A 15,095-nucleotide genomic window follows, 5' to 3' on the forward strand; every position below is an offset into this window, starting at 1 on the left:
CATTTTCCTTCAAGTCAAAGACATTTACATATAATAAAATGTTTGCTCGATGCAATGTGCATTAGTTAAAAGATTAAAACTAATAAAACAATTTTTAAAAAGAGGCTTTTCCATTTGATTCTATTTTATATGATGGATTATGCAGAAAAAAATGGGCTGAAAGGTCTATTGCTTTATTACCTATTCAGATTGTGTATCATGTTTTTAAAAAGTAACTAAGTAATAAAATAATAAAGTATATAATTACTGTTGAAAATAAGTAATCAGTAAAGTAACGGGATTACTTTCTTGGAGAAGTAATTAGTAACTAATTACTATTTTCAAGTAACTTGACCAAACTGTGTGTCAGTAATGGTGAACAGTGTTCTGACTGCTGTCTGACAGACTTAGTAAAGACAGGCTAATGAGATTTTTCTTTCTTTTTCTTTCTTTTTTTTACAGGCCAAAATGAATGATTTTTTTTTTTTGCTATAATCACACTTTGAAAACAGCAGAAGCAAACACTGGACATTACTTCTAAGCTAGATTTGAGGTCTTACCTCCGATGTGATGCGTAATTGCCAGTAATGTGTCCACTGCCATCACAGCCTGGAGTGGGACACCTAGGGTCAAGAACACATTCACAGATCAGTGTAGTGCTTATACAGACTTTTCAGAAAACAAAAGCTTTCTTGTGCGCACATCCTGTGTCTTGCATTGTCTTTTGCTCTCATGTTTATATTAGTTAAGTAAAGTTCTGTATTCTTTCATCAAAATGCCAGTATTACGGTGAATTTCATTTAAATACTCTCCCTTTCTAAAAGAGAAACTCATAATTACATATGCAATAAAGCAAGCAACAAAAACACCCGTATAAATGGACTGGTACTTAACTATAACACTTTTCTTTATATATATATATATGTATATTTTTTTTATTAGATTTTTTTCCATTTTCACAAATAGTACATAATTACATAACATAATAAAGTGTACAGTTCAGAGCCATAAAAAAAACAACCAAAAAAAAAAAACCCAAACACCCCCCCCCCAAAACACAAAGCAATAAACAACCCAAAAACAAAGCAAAAACAAAAACAAACAAACAGACTGAGAACGAAACACAAAACAAAACACCAGCTCAGATCCATCTAAAAAATAAATAAAGAATACAATACAGTACAATACCTGTGGTCCCAGTAGTACGTTGCAGCTTGAACACTCAAGAGAATCCTTGTAACATAATACTAGAGACATCAGGTTCCACATAATTCAAGTATGGTTCTTACACCTTGAAGAATTGGTCTGTTTTTGAGTGCAGTACACCTGTAAGATATTCCAATGGCACTAGATCCAACACTACTCTTTTCCAACCTTTAATAGTTGGTGCTTTTTCATTAATCCATTGGAGTAGTATATTCTTCCTCGCCGCATAGGTGAGAATACAATACAACCTCCTATTATTCTTGGATATTAACCGCCGGCTGGGGAGACCCAGTATGAGAGACAAAGGGTCCATCTCCAATTTACAACCCAAAATCTTCTCCATTTCAGATCACACATTAGACCAATATTCTTGCAATTTCAAACATGACCAGAAGCTGTGAGTTAGGGTACCAATTTCTGTCTTGCATTTGAGGCACATGGGTGAAAGGGTAGGATTATATTGATGTCTGCGAAACATGGATATATGTATTCTGTGTATAATTTTTAACTGTATTGCTTTGGTACGATTACAAACTGAGATTGATTTGGCATAACTCCAGACATGTTTCCACTATTCATCATCAATTATTATACCTAACTCCTTTTCCCATGTGCCTTTAAGCCTCTGTGACATCACTGAAGGTACAGAATATAAAGCCGTATAAAATATCTTCACAGGTACCTCTTTATCTGTTAAAAATAATAATTTCCTAACAGGAGAGACTTCATGACTCTCACTGAAGTTAGTACTGTCCAAGATATAATGCCTTATCTGTAAATAACGGAAAAAGTCATGTTTGGGGAGAGAATATTTCTCAACCATTTGGTCAAATGGCATAACTACATTGTCGGAGAATAAGTCCCTCAGTCTGTGAACTCCTTTGTTCTTCCATTTCTTAAAACCTATATCTAACATCCCCGGTTGAAAGTCAAGATTATTCACAATAGGGGTAAACACAGATGTTAACTTCAACCTTCCCTCAATTCGACATACTGACCGTCAGGCCTTAAGTGTATTAAGTGTGATTGGATTATCACAGCTCGATCTAATATCTTTAAAGTTCCTAAAGAACAGTAACAGTAAGTCCCTTAATGGATCCCTTAAGTTTCCATCCCCAACCAGATAGAGTGTGAATTAATTGTGACCCAGTCATGAATATAGCACACGTGAGTACTCAATTGATATGTTCTAATATTTGATAAATCTAGACCCCCTACTGAACCTGGGAGCTGTAGTGTAGCCATCTTAAGTTTTGGTCTGCGTTTGCTCCATATAAAAGAGCTTAGCCAGCCATTCAGATCCTTCATCACCCTATTTGAAAATATAACTGGAATAATTTGAACAGGATATAACAGTCGAGGCAAAATATTCATTTTAACCATTGCTATATGTCCTAGCCAGGAAACGGGTAGGGAATTCCATCTCTCCAAATCCTGTTTTACCTTCTCGAACAGAGGGACAAAATTTGCTTTATACATTTGTTTAAATTTTGGAGTTATAAATATCCCTAAGTATACAAAACCTGTGGGGGACCACTTGAAGGGGAAAGAAAACAGTCCAGTTGGCACTGAATTAGGGCTCCCAATTGGCATAGCCTCCGACTTAGTCAAATTTATTTTATAACCATAAAATTGACTAAATGTATCAATAATGTTAAGTAAAGCCGGTACTGATGTCTTTATTGCCTCGTCCTTATAGCCTCGGCTAACGGTTCGATGGCAATAGCAAACAAAAGAGGTGACGGGGGCAGCCTGCCTCGTTCCTCGATACAATGGGAAACTATCTGATTTCAGTCCATTAGACAAGATGGACGCCTGAGGATTATCCTACTAAATTTTTACCCACTTAATGAAATTATCACCAAGACTGAATTTATTTAAAGTGTAAAATAAGTAAGTCCATTTTATCCGGTCAAAAGCTTTTTCAGCATCCAGAGAAAGCACCAAACCACCCATGTTCCTTTGCTGAGATGCCTGAATTAGATTGAGAAGGCGCCTGACATTATTACGGGAATTACGGCCTTTTATAAAGCCTGTTTGATCTTCTTTAATAATTAGAGGCAGGAGAGTTTCGAGTCGAGTAGCTAATATTTTAGAAAGTATCTTCTGGTCCACATTTAGAAGAGCCATCGGTCTATAAGAGGAACAAGACTCTGCACACTTCCCCTTCTTCAAAATAAGAGAGATATTAGCTTCCCTTACAGTCTGAGGTAATCTATTATGGAAGAACGAATAATTAAACATATTAAGTAATGGGTCTATTAACAGCTCACTGAATTCTTTATAAAATTCTCTACTAAAACCATCCGGTCCTGGGGCTTTTCCGTTCTTTAAAGTTTTTATAGCGTTTAGTACTTCCTCTCTAGAAATGGGAGCATTAAGGGTGGTCTGTTGTTTTGTTGCTATGGTAGGCAGATTGAGCCTGGAGAAGAAATCCTCCATTAATTCCAGTGCGTCAACTGGTTGTTCAGATGTATATAGTCTACAATAAAATTCTTTGAAGATGTTATTTATGGTTTTACTATCATATACATGCTCATTCTGAGCATCACAAATAACTGTAATAACTTGTGTTTCGGATCTTTTCTTGGTAAGATATGCCAAGTATTTTCCGGGTTTGTTTCCATGTTCATAAAATCTTTGTCTAATAAACTTAAGGTTAAGCTCTTCATCTTGTGTAAAAAGGCTATCTAAAGTTGATCTGACTGCAGATATCTCTTGCAGTAAGGCAGGAGTTGGGGAGTCAGCATAAGTCATTTTATTTTGTTTTAAGTTCTGTCATTAACTGATTCTGCTTCCTCAATTTCTGCTGCCGCTTACTGGTATAATTTAATAGTTTCCCACAGTAGGGCGGAGACTGCAGGTTGATGGACAAAAAATATCTAAACTCAGTGTTGAAGTAAGATATAAATGTATGGTCCTTTAGAATAGTTGTATTTAACCTCCAGTATTTTGCTCTGTTTATCATATCTTTGAGAGAGAGATCCAGCATTACATTGGCATGGTCTGAGATTATAATACTACCAATTTCACACGATAAGACTAAGTGCAATAATAGCCCCGGTAAAAAAAAAAAAAAAAATCAATCCTAGTATGCCATTTGTGTGGTGCGGAGAAAAAAGTGTATTCTTTATCTAAAGGGTGTTTATTCTCCATACATCTACAAATCTCAAATCTTCACAGATAGAATTAGGTGCCTTAGCTTGTGGTGAGAGAGGCAAAGGCTTGTGGGGGAGCCTGTCAATAACAGGATTCAGTATACAATTGAAATCTCCCCCCACTATAGAAATGTCAGAATTAATCTCAGCGAAGTCTGTAAATACTGTGGTCATAAAATCAGACGGATGAGCAGGAGGGTAGTAAACATTCAATATAGAAACAACCATACCCAATAATATTCCCTTGACTATAACATACCTTCCGTGGATTCCTTCCTCACAAGGATTGCACCCCTCTACTTCTTGAGGTAAATGAGGAGATAAATACCTGTCCAATTCCACCTTGCTGTAATTTAAGGTGTTCTACATCATATAAATGTGTTTCTTGCAAAAGTGCAATATCAATGTCTCCAAAAGTTGAATCTGTTCATCTGGACGTTGCGTTTTGTGGGAGAAACGTTTCGTCACTCATCCAAGTGACTTCTTCAGTCTCAGCTGACTGCAGGTTTCAATCTTATAAACAGTACATTTGCATAATGACTGAAACCAGCCCACTGAAGGAACAATGAGCTGGGAGGTCAGTTCCTTAATCATAATTATGCAAATTCTCATGTCCATTGATCAACAACCACTGACCAAAACCCACTGATCAAAGAACACTGATCAATGGCCATGAGTACCATTCACATAGAGTTGGGGAATGGCTGCAATCACAGCATTTACTTTCCTGGATGATTGAGAATGCATCAAGATGCAATATCAATGTGTTCTTTTTTCAGAAAGGTGAGTATTTTTCTCCTTTTAATAGGATTGTGGACCCCTCTTACATTCCATGTACACAAATGCAACTTATTACTTGCCATATTATTTAAGTTGACCCTCTATATGGATATATGACCTATTAAAAGCATACACCTGAGACTCCATAATACAAAAAGGGGGGGGGGGGGGGGGGGCGGAGAGAATCACTGAGCTTGGAAACAAAAAACAAAACAAAAACAAAAAACAAAAACCCCACAAACACCTTGGGGGTTGTCCCTGCGACCAAATCTGCAGGGCATTTAATCCTCTTCCACCTCACTCTCTCTGTACAGGCCTCATAAAAAACGAGAAACTGACCTGTAAGCAATAAATGTCTTCCCTGACATCCGCACATAGAATAAACAAAAAACTACGTTTGCTCCCAGCAGTTATAACTTGATGTATGAACTAAGTTTCCCTACATATGCAAACATATAGTGTCATGCGCGCCTGCAAGTATACATGAAAAAACCCCAACAACAATTCAAACGTTACGTAGCATGTAAAAATGAAATGAAATCACATAAGGTCACCTACTGATAGACAAGTTACTGAGGAGTAGTGTCTTCCTGCCTCTGTTCCAGTGTATGAAGCAGCGAAACGGCCTCCTTCGGGGTGTTAAATCTCTTCTGAGTCCCGTTCACCGTTACTCTCAAGGTAGCTGGGTATAGTAATGCATAGTCCACATTCATCTTCCTCAGCCGCACCTTTACATCATCGAAAGCTTTCCGTTTTCGAACGACCTCAGCCGAATAATCATTAAAGAAGGAAATCCTAGATTCCTTACATGCGGTCCTGGTTAGATCGGTGGGCTCCGAGCCGCCTCCATCAAGCGTTGTTTATCTGCATAGTTGTGAAACTTCACTATAAGTGGCCTGGGACATTGATCGGCACCGGGCTTCGGTGCTAAGGATCGGTGTGCTCGGTCAAGTTTCAGCCTCCCTGCCTTTGTGTCCATCTGGAGGTACTCCGGGATCCACTTTTCAAGGAACTTAACTGGATCTGGGCCCTCCGTGCCTTCAGGTAAGCCGACTATACGTACGTTGCACCTGCGACCTCGGTTGTCAAGTTCATCTTTATGTTCTAGCATCTCATGTATTTGTTTCTCGAGTTGCGCCAGCTTAGCCTCTGATAATGTCGCCGTGTCCTCCACATCAGCAATCCGTTTCTCCGCCTCATTCATTCTGGCGGCGATCGCCTGCAGCTGTGAGGTCTGTTCTTTAATAGCTTCAAGAACAGTAGAAATCTTGGAGTCAATGACTTTAGTAAGATTATCAGTTATTCTATCCAAAGCGTGAACAATACTTGGTTCCATAGAGCCGGGACTAGCAGACATGCTCAGTATCTCCGGTATGGTGCCTAGCTCCTCTTCGTTTTCAGCATAACCGGGAGTTTTCCTCAATGATTTTTTCGTACTTCTAGGCATGTTGTCCGAGATTTTTAGGAAATAACTGTCCAGGTTCATGTCAAAACACTCCCCTTTAGAAATTCTGTACTTGACGCCGTTCAAATATAAAGATATGAGATAAATATTAACAAATACCACTGGAGCTCACTCAGCCACAATGTCTATTCTACGGCACCATCTTGAATCCCCCCATAACACTTTTCTACTCTGAGTACTCTTTTGTGCTTTTTACTACAAGCTTCATTCACCCAACCTCACACATGTTCAAACCTTGGTGCCCGCTCTAACATTCACACACACACTCCAGTTGTGAGTCATGAGCATTGGGAGGAACTTGAGTTCAGTGCTTGAGGATACTGACCCACCCACATTCTGCTTGGTAGATGACCTGCCCTATGTCCTCAGCCACAACCGCTCATGTGTCACTTTCTGTCACCTTACTCATTTTTCTGTCTGAAAAATGAGTAAGGTGACAGAAAGTGACAAACAAGAGACAGAAGGTTTCTGTCTCTTGTTTCTTGGTCACCCTGGCTAAATAATAGAACTTGTGGTCTTCAGCATTCCTGTTGAAAAGCAGAGCAGCTATGAAAGACCACGGGTTTGTTTGTTTATCAAACAATGAGACAGTGAAAGAGGCTATTTTAACAGAGCGTTATATATTTATCAGTGACTTTGTAGATAAGATGAAATTATCTTTATGTTCCTCCCATTATGAAGATGATCACCAGTGTCCTGAGTCATGTAGCTCCTTCTCTCCAATAAAAGTGAATGACTTAGTTACAGTAATGGGAAAGATGAAATCCTCATCATCCTCCTTGCCTCCTTCTGTCCTGTTTGGAACTTTCACAATCACTTCATTGCTGTCTATTATTAGCAACTCACTGAGAAAAGTTTGTGGGTTCTCTCAACACATCGCATTCAATCGGGGACCCCAGTTTACATCCTGCATTTGGAGAGAGTTCTATGCCATTGTCGGTGCCAAGGTTAGTCTTTCCTCTGGCGTCTATCTGCACATTAACAGGAAAACCAAATGAGCCAACCAGGAGTTAGAAGCACTGTACACCTGGAGCAAGCAGCTATCCCGGATCAACAACACAGTACCGTGACATCTTTGGCTATGGTGTCTCTACATTCGACATCTATCAACCTCCTCTGTTTCCACCAACTGAAGCTGAGAGTTCTGTCTCTTCTGTGCAGCAGCATCTGCTTAGCTGTTGGCACCTGGAAGGACACTTAGGCTGCTCTCCGCCGGACAATGAACCAAAATACGCACATTGCTGACTTGCTGACTCCAGGTTTCTGACCAGGCTACTGACCTGGTCAGAAAGTTTGTTTTTCCACAAAAGAGGTTCCACTCAGAACAGAACCCAAAAAATTATTACAGTTGCTTATTAACCCTTTGAAACTGAGGCCTTGATTAATCCTTTGTCAGTAGTTTAACACTTCTTATTTAATATGAGGATACACAAAGTTTTCCATCTGTCCAAAATGAACCCCCACAACCCAAATTTCAAAATTTCTTTGCGAGCACTGATTTGCATGCCATATTTCATTGATATAATTTCTCACATGCACACGTCTTCCTGCCCTACTGACATAATCCCTCTTAAATGTATTAAACATTTAGCTATAATTTCCTATAAACCCCTCTTGAGATTCCACTGCTTTAGATCATTACAGACCAATTTACAAACTGCCATTCATTTAAAAAAATTCTTTGCAACTGGGTTTGTTTCTCTGCCACAGCTCTTAATTGTACAGCTGGTTTTCATCACACAAGGCTTGTAAAAAATATTAAAGACTTACACAAGAAGCTCTTTTTTGCTGTCTTTGGGCTGAAACTTGACCTTGAAGCTGGTGGTGGTGACCTCACCGGGGTATTTCCTGTCCTCCAAGTTCTCTTGGTCCTCTTCCTCACCTTCAGATGAGGTATATGAGGGAGCTGTGTACTCCACCTAAAGCAAGATAAGACATAAGGTGCTTGTAGCAAGGACCCAGGCTGCCAGACAGTTTTTCCCAAATGTGAATGTTTTTTTATTTGTGCAAACAATTTAGGAGACAGTCTGCTCCATGCTTTCACGGCTTAATGCCAAACAACAACTGAAAGGGAGGAAATCCCGTTGAGGCCTAGGGCACCTCCTGCACTGTAAACAACAGAGGGGTTGGTGGAGTGGCTGAAGAAGAATTTAAAATTCATGATTCGTGCAGTTCTTTTAGTGTACAAGACATGAACAGAGTCCCCTGGTCAGTCAGTATCTCTTTTGGGATGCTGACTGGGGAGATGACCTGAAACAGTGCCCGCCCCACACTCTCTGCAGAAATAGTGGGTGGTGACACTGCTTTGGGATATGGCAGTGCATAATCCAGCAGAACTAATACAAATCTGTGTGTACTTCGGTGAAATGGCCTAATGAGGTCCATACCAATACGCTCAACCGGGACCTCCATTAACAGTAACGGATACAAAGGAGCTTTTGGGAGGCCCGGCTGGTTAACCAACTCCGGGCAGGACATGTGCCATCGGCGCACATAATCCGCCTGGAAAATCATTTTCTGCGGCTTCTTCTTTCGTGCGAGTGTTGTGAATCTCTTAATAAATCCATCAATTTTAATCACTTGGTCAAAGGTTGAGCATAGGATGTCATCGCAAGACTGTTATAATAGGAAATCGTCTGTGGAGTGAATTACTAGAGGCAGCGGCGCCTCAAGTGAAGTCCCTGCCATCTCCTCCTCCCCAGAGTCAGCATCAGATGACCCGCATCACCACTGAGTGCAGCACAAACACTACACACCGCTAAAGGTCGTAAATGCATCCCCTCATACTGCCCCAAAAGGTTAATAAACCCTGGCCAATCTGTCCCCAGAATTAAGGGATGTGTCTGGTGCGAGCTAACTGCAGCCTTTACTCCATGCGTTTTTTCACCTGTATTTAATTTGATTGATTGATCATACTTTATTCATCCCGAGGGAAACTGGGTTAAGGCTGCCAGGCGTGCCAGCGCCGTCTTACCCTTCTGACCATACATACATTACACAAACATCACATGGGGAAGACAGGTCAGAGAGGTATAACATGGAAAATACACAACATGAGGAAAGACGAGGAGAAAACAGAACTCCCCCCAGACTGAGCTCCAACAGGGAGATCAGTTTGATAACAGAAAAAAACACCTCAGCACAAAAAGCACATGACTATCAATACACCATAGAAACACAAGACAAGCAACAGGGGCGGGTAAAGGGTGATAGAGAGCCGGTGTAGACAGCGCATCCGGTCCTGCAGCATGTCTGCGCTGGTCCAGTCGACCGCCAGCTTCCCCGGGAGGGGACAAGCATCGAAGGCGTTTGGAAAGGGAGGGGGGATGAGTGTGTATCAGTGTATGTGTGTCCAGAGTTCAGCTGAGACAGTGTCCTTCGCCCTGCCAGGCTAAGTAAACAGTCTTCCAGCCAACCCAGGTGGCCTCGCATAGGGGAGGAACAGTCTAAGCACAGTCTGTTATCAGGGTGTTTTTGTTCAGCTCCAGCCTTGAGATCACAGCTGGCGCAGAGGTGGTAGCCGCATGAAGTGATGGTGGTTTTTACTTTAGTGCGAACAACTCATGTGAATTTCAAAGCTGTTCTAACAGTCCGACACTGGTCTCTCAGTCTCCTGTTGGAGAGCCGTGAGCTTCTCCATGATGTTATCAAACTTACGCTCCGTGATGTTGTCATTCTTGTGCTCAAAGAGCCGATTCTGAGAACTCACGACCGCAGTGAGCTTCTCCAAGATGTGATCCAATTTGCACTCAGAGGTCTTATTCTGAGTGTTCACGGCAGCCGTGAGCTTCTCCAAGATCGTATTCGTGCTGCACTCAATGAGCCCATTTTGAGAACTCATGCCTCGTCCCATCGTTTCAATCACAGCTGGCAGCCTTGTGGGGTTTTGAACAGCCGGTTCCGCTTTCTTTAATCTTCGATAAACCAGGGCCAAGCCAGCTCCGATCAGCAAGAACCCTGTTATCATGGTTCCGAATAGATAGATATCTTCAGCGTCTTCGATCGACAGTCCCGCCAGGCACACGACCCTCCAGTTATGCCACCCGTCCATCGTGTATCCGGCAGGGAAAGTACCTCCAGGACACTCAGGCTCACCCGAGCCCAGACTTCTCGTTGAGAAAGGGGTGTCAATTGCATTCAGGGACCAGTTGATCAAATCCATAATTCCTCTTTTAGGTTTTAGAGAACAGACTGTGAGAGAGTGTTCCAGGGAAAAGTAATACAAAAAACACGAGACTAGACAAGGACACAAGAGGCTAAGCAGGGAAGATAAGGGAGGAGAGGAGAGGAGAAAAGTGCGACCGCCTTCGTCAAGAGCAAGAGAGCAGTGGCACTATGGCCTATTCGTGATGTTCAGTGGTGATGTTCAGGTGAAAGCCAGCCCAAGCAACCAGACATTCGACTACACTTGTCCCATGCTTGGAATGATCCCGCAGCTTATCTAGGAGATGGCGATGCGCCACTGCCTGCTCCCGGTGCACAGCTACCAGGTCAGCCACCATCTGGGTTAGCACCTCCACTGGCTGAAAAGAAGTGACTGTAGCAAGGACCCAGGCCGGCAGGAAGTTCTTCCTGTGTGTGAAGGTTTTTTTTATTTGTGCAAACAGCTTATAAGACAGTCCGCTGCATAATTTCTACAGCCCACTCTCTCTGCAGCTCAGTGATCCTCTCCCCTTAGGTCCTGGGATCCTACTGAAGTAGGGAGCCATGACCAGGTGATGGAGAACAGATATGTGGGCCAGTTTCACCGCTCCCCTGCAGCTGAGCCACAAACCATGCCACAGTGCTTAAACTTATTAGACCACCACCCAATGTAAGGTTAATTGAACAGTACTACTAATTCCCTAAATCATTTTTTATGGTTCTGTAATGGTTAATCCACCATGTGCATCTCTTTAATCAAACCAACAATTTAAAGCTAAAATATAATTATTTCTGTTATCAATGAACTTTCTAATGTATTATTTTCCAAGAAAGGAGAAAAAGCAGCAAAGCACATTAATGTTTTTTGATTAAGATGCCAAATTGAAAATATTTACTGGCGTTCCAAATTAAATTTTTAATGGTTTAATATCACACTAATAATAATTTACGACTTCAATCTTGACAGATTTCTAAAGTATTTGTGTTTTTCTTGTTTTTTGCAGGTGCTCTAATACATTTATTAAGCACTGTAGGTTCCCAACAAATCAGCTCTGATTCGCTTTCATTTTCTCTAGCTGTCCTCATTTACAGTAGGTCTGTACTTACCTCTTCGTGGTCTTCTTCTTTGACACCACCCATTTTGGTGAAGTCAAGTGGGCCTTCCCACTCTTGCTGAGTTTGGCCCTGAGATGCAGTGGCTCCCACATGTTGAGAGGAAGAAGACAAAGAAGATGAAGGCTCTGGAGACTGTACTCCCTCCCGCTTGGTCTTCTTCATGCTAAGGTCCAAGGTGCCATTCTCATCCACCTCAATATCCGCCTCCTAAGTGAGGACACAGTGTGCAAATGAAGTGACTGCAAACTCAAAGAGCACGAGTTTCATACACTGTTCATTGTTAGGCTATTTTAAACCGTAGTTTTAAAAAAGAAGCATGCGTCTAAATGAAATTCACTGTGCATCACCTTGGTGCAGGGCTCCCTGGTCTTGGTGCTGAGTGTCTCTGGTCTCTCCCAGCAGCGGGTGGACAGGTTGAGGATAGCTGTTGCTGCCATGTGGGCTGCCTCTGCATCTTGGCTATAGTCATAACCGCTGGAGGACAAGGTGCTCATAGAAAAGCTTCCTGACATGCTGTGACTGGGGGAGGATGCCTTGGGGAATAATTTAGCTGCGTACAAGTGGAACAAAATGATTTCCTTGAGACATGAAATTGGGAGGAGATTATTGCATATTCTACGACTATATGAGTGCAACATAAGTACTAGTTCAGGTTTCCTTTTAGTTATAGCAGAACCTCATACAATTTTATACAGAGCTTGGCAAGTGAAAAAACAAACAAACTTTTATGTATAAATTATTTAAAAAAGTAAAACATTTTGTACAAAAACATACAGAGTTATTAATACAAATTTATAGATGTTACTGACAAAAATTGTTTTTTGGTATAATGTCATTTATTGATCAGAATAATTGTAGAATGACATATTCCATTTGGATATAACTCAGGTGGTTCTCTGCCCCTATAATCTCAGGACTGAGCCTTAAGTTGTTTCTGATACAGGTGTCACGCATGGCAGCTTTGCCTCATTAGCATGTGAGTGTGAATGGGAAACATTATAAAAGCCCTTTGCAGAACCTAGCTATGTTTGAAAGGTGGTATATAAATGTGAAGAAGACCATTTCACATAGAATGGTTAGCACTGTCACCTCGCAGCAAAAAGACTCCTGGTCTAAACCAGGAACCAAACGAGGCCTTCTTATGTGGAGTTTGCACGTTTTCCTTGTGCTGGGCATCTTCCAGGTAGTTCGGCTTCCTCCCACAGTTCAACCGATAGGTTACCTTGTGCTTGATGGATGTGAGGAGGGTAAATGTATAACAGAATTAGAATTTTTCCCCATCTGTCTCTCTTCTCATGTTTGGTGTGTGTCTTCTTGTTTCTGTGTTTGGTTTCTTTTAATTGTTTTACTGTTTTACTTTGTAGCTTTGTTTTCTTTTGTATCCTGTGTTACTTTTACTTATTCACTGTCACCTGTATCTCATTTCCCCTGCTGTTTGTCATTTCTCAGGCTCAGTGTATAACTAGTCCTGTGTTCCTCTTTGTCAGAATATCGCTGATCCTTGTGTGTAACACTGCTTTCTGTTTTCCTGCTTTGGATTTAGTCTCTGTGCTTTCTTGGCTTTCAACTGTTTTTGTTCCTTCTGTATCTTTGAATTCATTCACTGAGTTTCTTGCATTGTGATGGCTTCCAGTTTGGATTCAGGAGACAGACACTATCTCTACTTTCAAGGTTAGGCTTAAAACTTTCCTTTTTGCTAAAGCATATAGTTAGGGCTGGACCAGGTGACCCTGAATCCTCCCTTAGTTATGCTGCAATAGACGTAGGCTGCCGGGGATTCCCATGATGCATTGAGTTTTTCCTTTCCAGTCACCTTCTCACTCACTATGTGTTAATAGACCTCTCTGCATCGAATCATATCTGTTATTAATCTCTGTCTCTCTTCCACAGCATGTCTTTCATCCTGTTTTCCTTCTTTCACCCCAACCGGTCGCAGCAGATGGCCCCGCCCCTCCCTGAGCCTGGTTCTGCCGGAGGTTTCTTCCTGTTAAAAGGGAGTTTTTCCTTCCCACTGTCGCCAAAGTGCTTGCTCATAGGGGGTCATATGATATGATTGTTGGGTTTTTCTCTGTATTTATTATTGTGCTATCTACTGTACAATATAAAGCGCCTTGAGGCGACTTTTGTTGTGATTTGGCGCTATATAAATAAAATTGAATTGAATTGAATTGAATTGAATTGATGGCTGCAGTTACAGCCACACAGTGGTAATATCCACTAAACATCAGTGTTACAATAGAGGCTTACACATAACACTACATTTACATTTTCCTTCCTTTAGATATAGGATTTCATTTACAGGGTAATAAAGAATTGGTTTTGGTTTAGAATTAATTCATTTATACACTCACATAATACTGTATTTTAAAATAAGTGAGGATATTTTAGTTTACACTGTTATGTATGTATGATTTAATCTTTCTTCTGTTTTCTTCACCTCAGTGACAGCTGCTCGGGTCCCTTGGTTGATGAGCTAAGAGGTGGAAAAGGGGCGGAGCAAGCTTATATGGAGAACTGCAAATTGGGTCATACCACAATTCTGGATCATGGGGGGGAAATGGAATTTGTTATGTTAGTTTCAGTTGGGTTTTTGTGTGTTTTATCCCTTTTTGTGTTTTTGTGGGCTGATCAGCCACTATTTAAGTTTCCACTTGTCTGTTTAGGTAGGTCAGTTTGTTTCAGTTGTTGTTAGTGTATGTGTAGTTTTGTTACTTTGACCTCTTTTATGGGCCCAACATTTAGATTTTTCTGTATAGTTTAACCGAGTTTGTTTTTGGGTTGAATAAAAAAACTTTTTTGGACTTTAACCTGTGCCTGACTTTCCTTCACTGCTCGGTCCATCACATGCATCCTTAGTTTGGGTCATCATTTCCAGCCTTAATTACATAATCTTTTTCTTTTTGTATTATTCTGTGTTTAAATTGTTTGGAGATTGCAGGACTGCTTGGTTCTAAAATATATTCAAGAATAAGACAGTGAAAGAAAGTGCTTAATGCTTATCAGATTCACCAAGTTTTTTTCTTTGGTATCTCTAAAGGAGATAAATATTGCCTTTGTCATTTGAAATATCTCCTTTAAGCCTTCATCTACTTGTAATATGGATGTATTATAACACTTCAATTGATCAGAAGATGCCAAACAAATAACAATTTGCAAGCACAGAGGGAATGCGGTTCACAAACAGTGCCATGGAGAGTTTATGTTAAAACCATAACGATACCTTGGAGTAAAAATTGACACAGCTCTTA

At 40.8% G+C, this 15,095-nt stretch overlaps 1 protein-coding gene across 7 annotated transcripts in view; it reads right to left on the reverse strand.

Annotated features, from left to right (window-relative positions):
• myt1a (myelin transcription factor 1a) overlaps positions 1 to 15,095 on the reverse strand; it is a 52,195-nt gene that overhangs the window by 25,088 nt on the left and 12,012 nt on the right. For all 7 annotated transcript variants that reach the window (XM_063465499.2, XM_063465501.2, XM_063465500.2 and 4 more), the window contains 4 exons: positions 12,195 to 12,397; positions 11,839 to 12,054; positions 8,359 to 8,507; positions 540 to 602 (listed from right to left, as the gene is read on the reverse strand). In XM_063465499.2, coding sequence (XP_063321569.1) covers positions 540 to 602; positions 8,359 to 8,507; positions 11,839 to 12,054; positions 12,195 to 12,397 — 631 coding nt within the window. The remainder of the gene's footprint in view (positions 1 to 539; positions 603 to 8,358; positions 8,508 to 11,838; positions 12,055 to 12,194; positions 12,398 to 15,095) is intronic.

The sequence above is a fragment of the Pelmatolapia mariae genome, linkage group LG20 (assembly GCF_036321145.2).
Source record: "Pelmatolapia mariae isolate MD_Pm_ZW linkage group LG20, Pm_UMD_F_2, whole genome shotgun sequence".
Taxonomy (NCBI): Eukaryota; Metazoa; Chordata; class Actinopteri; order Cichliformes; family Cichlidae; genus Pelmatolapia; species Pelmatolapia mariae.